Raw genomic sequence first — 12,500 nt, 5'->3', positions numbered from 1 at the left:
CCCATGTGGCCATTGTGCATTGTGTCTGTGACATAAAGAATGTCTCCTCTCTTGAAATTCAGCTCATCTTTTGAGTGCTGTGTACGGTCAAACAGGGCCCTAGCAATTAAATACCCACTTCAAACTCAAGAAACAGCAACAGGGGGAGGGGGAGGGGGGTTTAAAGGAGTCCATCAAAATGACAAACAAGCAATACTAATAACTGTAGCAAGTAATAATTATTGAAGAAGTATTTACACTAAGAGTATCATGACAGTCGGCACAAATATTGGAAAACCGGACAAATCCTTTCACACAAAAGGAGTCAGATTGCACCATTCAGTGAAGTCTTATTCATCCAATAAATACAATTTCATACACTAAACAGTCTCACTTATTACTATTTCTTAAGAACCATGAAACACCTCAACAGATTGTGAGAATCAAAAACAAAAAAATGTACCTGACATAAAACGAGTCACCCGAGTGATCTCTGAGAGAGTTGAACTCTGAAAAAGAAAAATAGAACCAAGATTAGTCACCGTAAATAACTAATTTCATACAGTTAACTTTTAGTTAATGGTTAACTCTTCTACTCACTCTGTGCTTAACTTAGCCTTGGGAGCCACGAAAAATCACAAGCTGTAAACTGATTATGAGGGAGAAGTGATCCTCGGAGTTAAACATTAAGCAATAACTGGCGCTTATGGACATCTGAAAAATTCAGGTGGCTTCACGAAACAAATGAGCCCAAGAAATTAACCTCCTCTCAACTGAGTGGCTTCATAAGCTCAGTTGGTAGAGCATTGCACCAACATCGCAGAGGTCACGGGTTTTAATCCCCTTCAAGCTACCTGAATTTTTCAGGTGTCTTTATTAAGAGACAATTGATTCAAGTGTCCAGTGCTACAGTAAGTGAAAGGATCAATTCTCTCATTCGTCTAAAACTCACACTTCAAATATACACTCTTGCAAACTGATTGTAACATCTAAATTCAGATATTAGGGAATTTAAGAAAGGACGATGGCTAGGATTATGACAACGCCACAAAGCAATAATATCACTGGTTAAAAGAGCATAAATAATCGTGCTGCATGTGCAGCACGGATTTTAGCAAGTATGTTTGTGGTCCTCTGCATAACGACAACGTGAAATCACCAAATTTGAAGTTTTGACGACAATGTAAGCAAGCAAAAGAGAATCCTTCATTCTCTATTTTAAATTTGAAACCGTTTGTACCGATTTATTTTTAGGATACTTTGCCCACATTGTACGACACGAACTAGACTGAATAATCACGAAAGACTTACGATAGATCCAAGTTATATTTTGAGGTGACATTTTCGTCGACCGTCGCCGTCGTAGATCTTAAATTCCCTAATATTATAAGTGACTGTTGCTGTTTTGACTCAATCAGTAGGTGTGAAGGAGGGGGAAGGGGTGCATAAGTGGAAATAACTTACTTGTGGGGTTATACTGCAACAACATCTGGACCGTCTCAGTGGGTTTACACAACTCCAACATGGCTTGCTCTGCCGTAACTGACGTTAAATCCACACCATTGAGCTGTGAATAAATAAATACAACTGTTTATTGATTCCTTCATGGCAACAACAGAGAGGAATATAGGGAGAACCATTATTATTTCATGAGGGGAGCTAGAGTAATGTAAGTGACCATGTAAACAACGATGTGATAAGACAGCAGAATAACCAAAAAATAAGCCTGATTATGTAGAGCTAACTCAGGCATCTTGCATAAAATGCTAATTTTAGCAACCTCAGGTGTACGGTGAGTGGTGATTCATGATTTGCGAGCATGAGTTACAGGCTGGTATGCAAGTGAAATCAGTGGCAGAAGCTCTGATTTTTCAGTACAACACTTTTTTAAAGAAGTCCTTTGGATATATTAAACTGGTCATAAGTGTAGGAAAATTGCAAACCCACTGACTACAAAAAGTAATAAGGGCCATAGCCTTTGCAAAAGAGATGAATAACAAATTAGCATTATTCGTTCTCTCTTGCAACTTATTGTTATTCTGTTCTCTTACTTCTAACAAGTGGTCACCAACTTTGAGTCCAGATGATTTGACAGCCTCATCATCAGTTTGAATTTCTGTTACAAATATCCCAGTAGCATTGCCACCCGCAATACTGAAACCTAATGAGCTTGGACTTTTTGTGTAGAAAGCATAACGCAGGTCACCCGGAGGTTCATTGTCAATGATTGGTAGAATCTCGCCGTTTCTTCTGATTGGTGGAGTATTGCTTTCCCCATCATGTTTCTTTCTATTGACTAGCGTACTGCATGTGGTGCTTGCTTCTGATTGGGTGGATAAAGAATCTGATGTGTCTTTAAACTTATCAGGGTTGAACTGGGCAAGAATAGTTACACTGTTGCCAGATTGCTTCAGGATCATTGCTGCCTGTTCGTATGTCGCACACCTCAAATTGACACCATTATACTGCAAAGATAAAAGTACCGTAAAATCCTCTGGACTTAGTTGCTAAAAGCATGCATTGTGTAAACCTGTGTTATACATGTATGCCAACACCCACATACCGATAATCTATTACAGTGCAGAGCTGAACTTTTGAAGAATAGCTATATCCCAAAATGTATTAGCATTTGGTACATGTCTACAGCAGCTTATATTCTAACTATTTAAATTTTTTTTTTTAAAGTCTTATCTCGTATTATCACGTTTTTTAGACCTGTGAGGGTTTACAAGTTGATATTTTTTAATAAAGTTAATATTATCATCATACACCTACAGGGTGGGATTTAATCAATAGTCAGCACTAACAATAAGTAAACAACTCAGCCATGAATATACATGTAACAACAATCTTCAATACCCCCTCCACCCTAACATCATGAGTTTCCCTTCCCTCCCCTCCTGATTCAGATAATAAGTCCTGCTATCCCACATATTGAGTACAAACCATTGTTAACAATAATTTACTTTTTAGCTTATGTTTGGACATCTATTGCTGAATTCCATATACAGAGTATGGTGATCAGTACAGAGAATCAATCACCTCTAATAGCTGATCCCCGTATTTAAGTCCTGCTTTGGCTGCAACACTCCCCTCAGTAACAGAAGAGACGATGACTCCCCCCTGACAGGCAGCAGCAATGGAAATGCCCAAGGTATCTTTCTTTTCAATTTGCACCAAGCGAGGTTCATGATCCCTGAAGCAAAATAATAAATGATCATCATTTTGATTACCATCTTGTGGCAACAAGATGTCCAGAAGATCACCTTCTTACACGTAGATGCGTGCATCATTTAAATTGTGTCAATATAAACAAATACAACCCAATTCTCATGCTAAGCAATAAAAACCACTATACACCTGTAATTATTAAAGCTTTAATCTTATAATTAATGTTCTTCTGATTGACTAACTCAAACTAAATTACAGAAATTAAGATCAGATCCAAGCAAATGCATTGTTGTTAATAGGCAAATGTAGATGGTGTTTCTAAAGACTAACAGGAACACTTCCTTGTTTGCCAATATCGCTGCCACATTTATATCAAGAGCCAAGACTACCGAGTGTTAAAAATTAATGTGATACCCTAGCTCAAGTACAGTGGCCAAGAATGACTATACAGTGTACATGTACTTATGGTCAGTGGGCACCCCCTAAAAGAGTGCCCAAGGAAATGCGTACGGATTTGATTGTCACTATTTTAAGAATATGTCTATGCTGACTTCTAATTCAGCACTGGTTGCCAATTTGGTGAATAAACTATTACTACTTTAAGAATCTAGTAATGTAGTCTTGTCAGTCTAGTAATTCTTGAGGTTTTTATTTTTCACTTAACTATTGTTAATCTCATACAATGCTAGGGGCCTCAGTAACTGGTGTAATCTAAATGGTGTCCTACCAGTTTTCTCCCACGTTTTCTTTCTTTGTTAAATTATCAGACATAATAATGATATTCCTGGCAAAGTACATGTGGAATAAATAAATTTATAAACATTATCATATTCTGCATGCATCTCATTTGCTGTATCTCTGGGCTCGTGTGCTGGAGTTTGTGGATTCAAATCCTGTCCAAACCACCACCCAACATCTAAATTTAGCATAATGTAAACGGAAGATGGAAGTGGTCCTTGCACTTAACTGAACAATTTAAGCAATTGTCACTTTAAAGACACCTGGAAATTTCACGCGGCTTCAACAGGATTCACATCCATGATGTCTGCGGTGATGCCTGTGCAATGCTCTTGACTACCAATTGACCTACGATTGCAGTCAGTTGGGAGCAGCTCAATTTATGGGGCTCATGTGTTTCCATGAAATGACTGACGAATGAAAGAAGGGTTATAGACAAAAGATAACCTGCACTTCAAATAAACATTAATTTACTTTCATTAGCTGACTGCCTGACTAACTACCTAACCCTAACCCACAGTGACATCTGAAAAAATGGTTAGACTTTCCATGAGTCTTATCTGACAAGGACGATTACCCTTAGCCCCAGTCTCACAACAACATTTTTGAGAAAGGTACTTGTAAAGCCTTTAATGGTTTTGATGTCTGATTTACAGGGCCGCTGTGACTGGCATAGCTGTCATAGTAACTACACTAAAGGCAGGGCCTACTACTACTACTACAGTACTACTCTAACTCATCTTGAATGCTATTTAATTTTCGCTAATTAAAGCAATTATGGTGGAAAATATTTAAATTTCTTACCTATTCAAAGTGTCATCAGTGGATGCAAGTGGGCCACTAAAGTCAAATGCCAGAGCAGGCTCACCATCATTTGCTGGCACAATGGGAGTTGACGGAATAACGACTGGTGTGGTGCGACCTGATGATGGTATTGAATAAGCTGAACTGACAGACCCACTGCAAAAACTGGATGTTGTTGTTTTAGGATAAGAAGTAACACATGACAAAGAGGTTGGTAAACTAATTCGATGTGGCTTGTGCCTTGTTTTTGGTGCTGTATCATACATAGTTGTTGATAAGCGTTTGATATTATGTTCACTGCCTTCTGCACTGTGAGATGAGCCATGTCTGCTGTGGAAGCCTTTTCCAGAATGATCTCCCTTTAATTTTGCCTGTTTTTGTTTGTCGTTGCACTGCACTGGAAAACACTGTTGGCTCTCAGCTGAAAGTTCTCCACAGTTCTGCACTGAATGGCTCTTTGCAGTATAATATGGCACAGTTGTGGACTTCATCACAGCTACATTGGCTGGGGGGCCATATGGGCTTGACTTGGGTGGAGTCAAAGCCAGGGGATCTCCATGTCTAGCTGAATAGCACCCGAAACTGGATAATACAGGACTACTTCCTACAGCCTGGTAATGTCTTGAAGAAGGTGCAGATCGAGGACGTGAAACATTGTTACCAAAATACGGGTCTGTTTTTTTACGCATGACCACAGTGTTTTCAGCTTTCTCAACAACTGAGGGTGAATCTGAAAGAAGATGACCAGTAGATACCAGAGCAAGTGGTGACATCACATGCATGTCATCTTCCTGTGAACTTGTATTCAGAACTTCTTGTGTTGGTGAAGTTATAGCCGACATGTAAGAACAGCTTCGCAAAGGGGGCATAGGCCTTTCCTTATGTGTTAACTGTACAGGCATTGAATGCCGAGGTGAATGACTAAGTGGACTTGATCTCATCACTGGTTTTCTTACCTTGAAGTAAGAACGGCCACGAGAAGTTGAACCCGCAGAAGATGAGGCAAGATGTGGTGAGCTGCCTTCCTCTGTAGAAAGATCACCACTGGAATCAGTCTGTTTTCCATTCAATGGTTCTTCATAGAGAGGCGTCAGTGAAGATAATGACTGTAAGACTGGTTCAGAAATAGAATCAGGCGTGGATGATATTTGGTCATCAGGAAGAGGAGAGCTTTTTCCTGAGCAATATGCAGATGATGATTCCTGCTGAGACAATAGTAATTCATTTGAACTTTCTGAGTTAGTGATTCTTTCCCTGGTAAGTTCAGCTTCCCGGCAGATGTCATTTTCTTGAGTGATTTTGTTGTTGACTTCTTCCAAGAGCGATTGAAGTACTTGTGTTCGTGACGAAGTTCCAGACAACTTCTGAACTGTGAGACTTACAAAGCTTGTTGACAACAGACTTTCCACTTCCATTTGGTTGAGGTTTTCAACTGATGTACCATTAATCTAATAATTAGACATTTAAAATTCTGAGTTATTTTTCCCAGTACCTGCATACAGCTATTATCACATATGGGGCAGAACTACTGAACGCTCATTGGCTTAGACAGAGGGCATTTCTCCGTAATTACAAGGGCACTTGGTAATCAAGAGGGCATGATTACTTGATCTTGATTGGTTAACAGTCAGTTGCTTATCCAGAGCAAGCGAAGTTACAAGAGAAACTTCTTCCAGATTAAACTACTTTTTTTGTCCACATAGTAATACATTTTAAGCGCTGTTTCTGTTGACAGCAACGATTTATTGAATTGAACTTTAACCAAATGGGAGCGTGTTGATTGTCATTTGTCGCGGCACTGTACAGGCTTCCCTCAATAATTTTGCCCTTTATGTGATAATGAAGCATGTAATCGCAATGTGCCCTTGTGCCATTAAGGATTAATTTCACTTGTATTTTCAAAGTTTTCCAAAAACTTTGAAAATATGTGTGAAATTAATCCTTAATTGCCCTCAGGTCCATGAGATTACATATACAAACAGAGTCTGATTACGGCATATAAGTTACAAGGTCCCATAATTCATGAGTCAAATGGTCAATGAGTCATGAGTCAATGAGACTCACAGTCAATATACCAAAAATTTATTGATTAAGCCTGAGCCCTTGTTTCAGTGATTAGGCCTAAGCACTCTCTGAAATTTTAGCTTTCATTTTATGGGTTAGGGTAACTGCACTAACTCATTGACTCATTGACTCATAAATACTTGATACTCATAAGTTACAGGGTTATCCTTGATAAACGTATGTCCAGGATTGCACCTAATTAGATGCACACCCAATTTTGACATCCAATACGAAGTGCCCCTTTTTATGTGTACGCATTAACTACATGTATTAACTACCTATTTCAAACAATAACGTAGGAGTAAAGGTTAGCGTTATTTTTATGTTAGGGTAAATGCAGCTGTTTATCTTTACTTGCGGAGCAGCATTTTTGGGACATTTTGTGAGGTTAATTGTGTGTATTCTGAGACAGGAGTGATTATTGCATAATTATTGAAATCAGCATGCGTCTACTTAGGGTCAATCCTGGACATATCTGCCTTGATGTAAAAAGATGAGAAACTTTTTCTGTTTTGTTCCCTCAAGTTAAGCTTTCAATTATTTTGTCTTTAGTTTCCATTGTGTAACATCATCTGCAACTGCACACGTTTTTTACAAGTATACCAGTAAGCCTAGTTGGGAGCTCTCGAATGGTCTTAGGTCAACCCTTGATGTTAACCTTGTCCTTAACTACCAACTTTACTCATTCCTTTTTTGCAAGTATTGGAAAGTATTAATTAAAACTTTTCAGTTTTCCAAAGGAAAATGCAATGGAAGTTGCTGCTCATCTCTCACAGACAGTACACCAAGTACATACGCTTCAAATCCGGTTTCAATAATACCATTCAATGGCAATTTTTACTCTGCTTGCAAAAATGCTCTAACTGATATCAGTTAATCAGGATCCCAAATAACAGCTCAGTTTACAAGGATAAATGAGTTCATGTGCTCAGTAAAAGAGGCATGCAAAAGACAACAAGTAGCTTTTTATTTAAAGCGCATTCACTGAAACCAGGGACACCTCGATAATTTACAGAAGCCGACCCCACAGTCACTAAAGCATGACCGGTCAATGAAAACGTTGTGATTTCATTGCTTTGTACCAGACAACAGTTTCCCTGGACCTGAAAATGTTTGAATCTATTGTTTCAGCTCTACCCTCTGATTGGTTTTCATTATCTGGGCGGCCCCGGATTCAGAGAATGCACTGTAATAAAAACTAATTTCCATTTCTGTACTTTTTCCACTTTAGCAACTGCGTAATATATCATTCTAGACCATGAAAACAAAAATAAGTGAGTATATAAAATGAGGTTAAATGAGTTGAACTGAGTTCACAACTAGGAGCGACTGAAGTCAGTTGTTGACAGTGGTTTTGTTATATTTGCACAAGAATTGGATTCTTCGTGCTTTGCATGGTACAGCTTATTCACGGGTATGGTGGGAAGAGGGAGCATTTTGTGTGGTGTTTAGGGGTTTTTTCCCTCCCCCCCCCTCCCCCCAATCCTCTATTTTCCACTGTTTATCAGTGTTACAGGTGCCTGTCTTTTAGAGGGCATGAGGGCTCATGGCTGGTTTGTCAGGTCTTGCCAGCCATTGGTGCAGTCTCCTTCTTGAAGCTGGCTGCCAATAGTGGAAGCTCCAGGATGGCTCAGGCACCCAACCTTCACTTAGCGATGCAGTTGTTAACTGATGTTTATGACAGTGACATCTCAGTTAAATGCTCAGTCTCCCTTCTCAAATAAATAAAACAAAATTCTACTGTCAAAAAAAAATTAGCGATAGCCTAGATCTTGGCAACAAAGGCAGGCCGGCCTAATTAACCACACTCAGTCCGGCTTACCTCATAAAATTAAATAGTTACTTACAGTTACGATCCTGTCACCAACAGCTATTGTTCCATCATCTGCCGCTGCACTGCCAGGCAAAATGGCTGTGATATGACTTAAGCTGTCAACTCTGATGCCCATCTCTGCAAAAAAGAGCCAAAAAGGCATAGATAATTATCAATAATATTATATTTGCTCAAGTTAGTAGTTGAGCATGAGACTTCTCATAAAAGGGTCTGGTTTCTCAACAAAAATCAGATCAACACACCATTAAGTCTTTTTGCATAGAAAAGGCTGCCTTTGTTATGATGTCTGCAAATGGTTAAACTTCTGAATAATCTTTCTTTATAAAGGCACTTAAATGTGGGCTGCATCTCAAAACACTATCTAAATTTTGTGGGATGTTGCAGACCCTACCCAGTTCTCAGTAATGCTGCATCCTCTTTTGGACCATTTGAATATATATGTTGCGGTTAAATTTTTCCTTTTCTTTGTTTCAGACTATAATAATAATAACTATGAGACAAAGGAAAGTAATAAACAAACTAATCTGAGAAAACGTCAACTGACAAAACATTTTAACTACAATGTACACATAAACAGTTTGTTGTAGGAAATATTCATTTTAGTTTCATTGACATTTTCATGAATGCAAAATGTCAATTTTTTGGTTTTCAAACACACCTTTGTTGTTTCTTAGCAGCAAACTAACAGGATGAAGAAGTGACTGGGATCCAGTTAATCGCTTTCTTTTCACAGTCTAAAATAACACAACAGCACACCAAAAAAGGTATTAGTGTGAAGGAGAGGATGATTCTAATTAAGACAGTTTTTGCAAATTAATGAATTTATGTTGTTTCAGGCAAGTGCCTCTTACACCAGTTGAACCTAAGACAATCCAATCCCACTACTGGCACAGATGCTCCTAACACCTAACCAATCTTTTGCAGGATGCAAAAGAACATTATCTGAATACAGTTTGATGACTAAATCCTACAAATGGCACCTTAAGGACATTCGCACCCATTGCTACTGCGCATCCTAACAGCGCACGCAAATTCACATGCCACGTCATGCATCGAGTGCGCGCTAAGTACTAAAATGAACAATGATAGGGCAGATGGCCATTGTCATAGCTTTGCTTGGATTTAACGATCTTGGATGTTCGGTGACCCCTACTTTTCTTTTCAGAAACAGATTTTATTTACAATTATCTCCACATTGTCCAAAAATGAACAAAAAAATTGATGTGGGAAGTTAAAAAAGATTTCTGTCCTTGAGACATGGAATCCAGCCATTTTGCGGCTGAAAGGCGCATGAAACTATGGTTGCTAAATGCAAACTTGTTCTTTAAGGAACCTCAACAGTTAACTACATTCACTTGATGGGTCCACTTAAACAAAGTTTGGTAGGGAACATTTCACTTCAAAGATGTAATTGCAATATTTTTGGGCTTACAGACACTGTGGCCTTATTGGCTAAAGAAGACGGATTTTTTCAGATTTAGGGTGTTCTTCCGGGCAAGTTCTCTCCAAAATGAAGTCGGTGACCCGCCATTTTTTTAACATTCTGCCCAATGCTAAAATTTGCAGAAAAAATCAATGTTAGAAGATTTTCGTGCGAACGTCCTTAAAGGAAAAAGCATAAACAGCGAAATGAAACACCAAAACACCATCATTGTATGACTGCACTGTACAATGAATACTACACAGCTTACAGAGAATATGAAAATTAATATTGGATGGTCATAACCTGGAATCCTGGTTAGGTAACTAAATAAAATACATAACTTGGAAAAAGAAATTGCTATCTTGTAGACCTTAAGCTATTGACATAAGCTATAAGACCTTAAAAGTATTATTTAGAACACTGCAAAGTACACTGACCATGTTAACCACATCACCACGGCTGATAGCTTGAACTGCTGTGCGATATTCAACATTTGTCAAGTCAATGTTATTAACCTTTAGAACACAGTCATTCACCCTATCACGGAAAGCACAAACATACGGCGTTAACAGAGAAAATAACACTTTCAGCTTATTAAACAGACAATGAATGTAATTAAGAAGGCGTATTGTTCTTCTTTGACAGTTGAAATATATTATGCCTGCAATCTAAATAATAGTGTTAGTATTGTATTTCACGTTGCCTGTATGCAGTTGAAACCTAAGTATGAATAGTTCTTTGTTGGGCACAACTTTCCTTGTCCCAAGGCTGATTGGATACATGTAAGTATCAGTTCAGGAAGCTCTTTCCACCAGGTCAAGTTCAAGTGTGAAGATGATTGTGAGTTAGTAGTACCTTCATAAGATTCATAACAGGCTCATGCTTGCTAACTTGAAGGCACCAGTTTCCAAGCTCATCGATAATATTGGGCATTAGATTGAATGTAAATAATCATTTCAGTTGAATGCAGTCAACTCCAGCTTTGTGAACACCAAACTATTAAGGAGAAGAGCCAAACATGTACAGGCACTCCTGTAACATGTATATCATGGAGTAGCAGTCCACAGCAGAGACACATGATATAACACAAAAGAGATCAACTCCAATTAGCCTAATTCCACGTGAACGAAATAGAATGTATAGTATTCTTGTACTTGCAGAAGGTCGGGAGGCATTTGACATTGCACAAATTAGACCAGCTTTGAAATGCATGTAATCATTTTAACCTCAAACGTGCCGATAAAAATCTTACCTAAGCTTGCCATCAGCAATGCTTCCTTTGGCAACATTAGTGATGACAATGGAGAAACTGTTGGCGACGGCAGGTTTGTCCCTTCCACCAGCGATTGCAATGCCAAGATCATCATCCAAATTCTCCTACAAACAAATTAACCATTATTAAACCTGAACTGAGCTGCCCTGATTAGCTACCTGCTACTGTTTGTATCGCTTCTGGTTTATGACAAGACAGTGACATAACCAGAGTTAACACTCACCCTCTCGAGCACTACAGACTCTGTTTCCCAATCCTAAAGGAGAAAACAATACCACAAGTCAAAGAAGTTTACCCAAGAACTTTTGTTCATATTTGATCACAGATCTCATTTTCTGAAGAAACATTCAAGTGTCTATATGGCCTGCAGGGATTTTATGGTTTTGGCATCTCTATAAAGCGTACATAAATCACTCAAAAATGATTTTTCGATTCCGCCACTTTTTGACCCTGAAATCAAGCTTCAAAGTTCTCACTTTTGCCATGCCCAATCAAGTTGACCGGGAGACAGCACAAGAAAGAGACTTGGTTCCAGAATCGACTGTGACATCATGTCAGGAACTACACGCCAAATTCAAATTTTTTGGAAGCTCATTTTTGCTTTGTTTCTTTGGTGGGCTCATAGCGTCAACTCTTCTTGCATTGCAAGTTGAGATGGTTTGTTTCGTGTACTAACCCCTTCTTGAGCAACAAATTTTTATGTTGCAAAAAGTAGAGGTCGCTTTTACTTTCTGCAATGTGAAAATTTGTTGCGCAGAAGGTGGTAATACGCACAACAAACCATGCACAACAAGTTGCACAAAATATGGTGCCCATATTACTGGGTCTTAATTTATTACTGCACCAAAAAAAAACTACAAACTACATGTACTTTCAAATCCAACTTGGAATCTCATTTTTTCCTGCTCATAATTATATTGACAGGAGCTGGAAAGTTGATAACCTAAAATGTGAATGCCATAACCTGCATTTATAATGATCCACTGACCCACTACAGCAGCCAAGAGCAATGAACAAACCTTTCAATAAGTGAAAAAGGCTTATTATGTATGAGGCCACATAATGCATAAGTACCACCGAGACAATTTTTCTTTTTTTCAATGCTTCTTCAAGTGCCGTTCACAGAATACTTTTGACAGTTTTAGTATTTAGTAGGATTTTGGGATTTTACTCTTGCTGACTCTGTACATACTTTTACTTGTCAATGAAGCAGT

At 38.5% G+C, this 12,500-nt stretch overlaps 1 protein-coding gene across 1 annotated transcript in view; it reads right to left on the bottom strand.

The window, feature by feature from the left end:
- Positions 1-12,500, bottom strand: part of LOC138004467 (disks large homolog 5-like) — a 28,101-nt gene that overhangs the window by 9,829 nt on the left and 5,772 nt on the right. The window contains exons 4-14 of the mRNA XM_068850995.1: positions 11,510-11,542; positions 11,266-11,390; positions 10,451-10,550; positions 9,249-9,324; positions 8,604-8,707; positions 4,693-6,140; positions 3,022-3,175; positions 2,031-2,444; positions 1,444-1,546; positions 443-488; positions 1-99 (exon numbers count right to left, since the gene is read on the bottom strand). The exon at positions 1-99 is cut by the window's left edge and continues 75 nt beyond it. Of these exons, the coding sequence (XP_068707096.1) occupies positions 1-99; positions 443-488; positions 1,444-1,546; positions 2,031-2,444; positions 3,022-3,175; positions 4,693-6,140; positions 8,604-8,707; positions 9,249-9,324; positions 10,451-10,550; positions 11,266-11,390; positions 11,510-11,542 (2,702 nt within the window). The remainder of the gene's footprint in view (positions 100-442; positions 489-1,443; positions 1,547-2,030; positions 2,445-3,021; positions 3,176-4,692; positions 6,141-8,603; positions 8,708-9,248; positions 9,325-10,450; positions 10,551-11,265; positions 11,391-11,509; positions 11,543-12,500) is intronic.

The sequence above is a fragment of the Montipora foliosa genome, chromosome 5 (assembly GCF_036669935.1).
Source record: "Montipora foliosa isolate CH-2021 chromosome 5, ASM3666993v2, whole genome shotgun sequence".
Taxonomy (NCBI): Eukaryota; Metazoa; Cnidaria; class Anthozoa; order Scleractinia; family Acroporidae; genus Montipora; species Montipora foliosa.
This window is presented reverse-complemented; position numbering and strand designations above follow the sequence as displayed.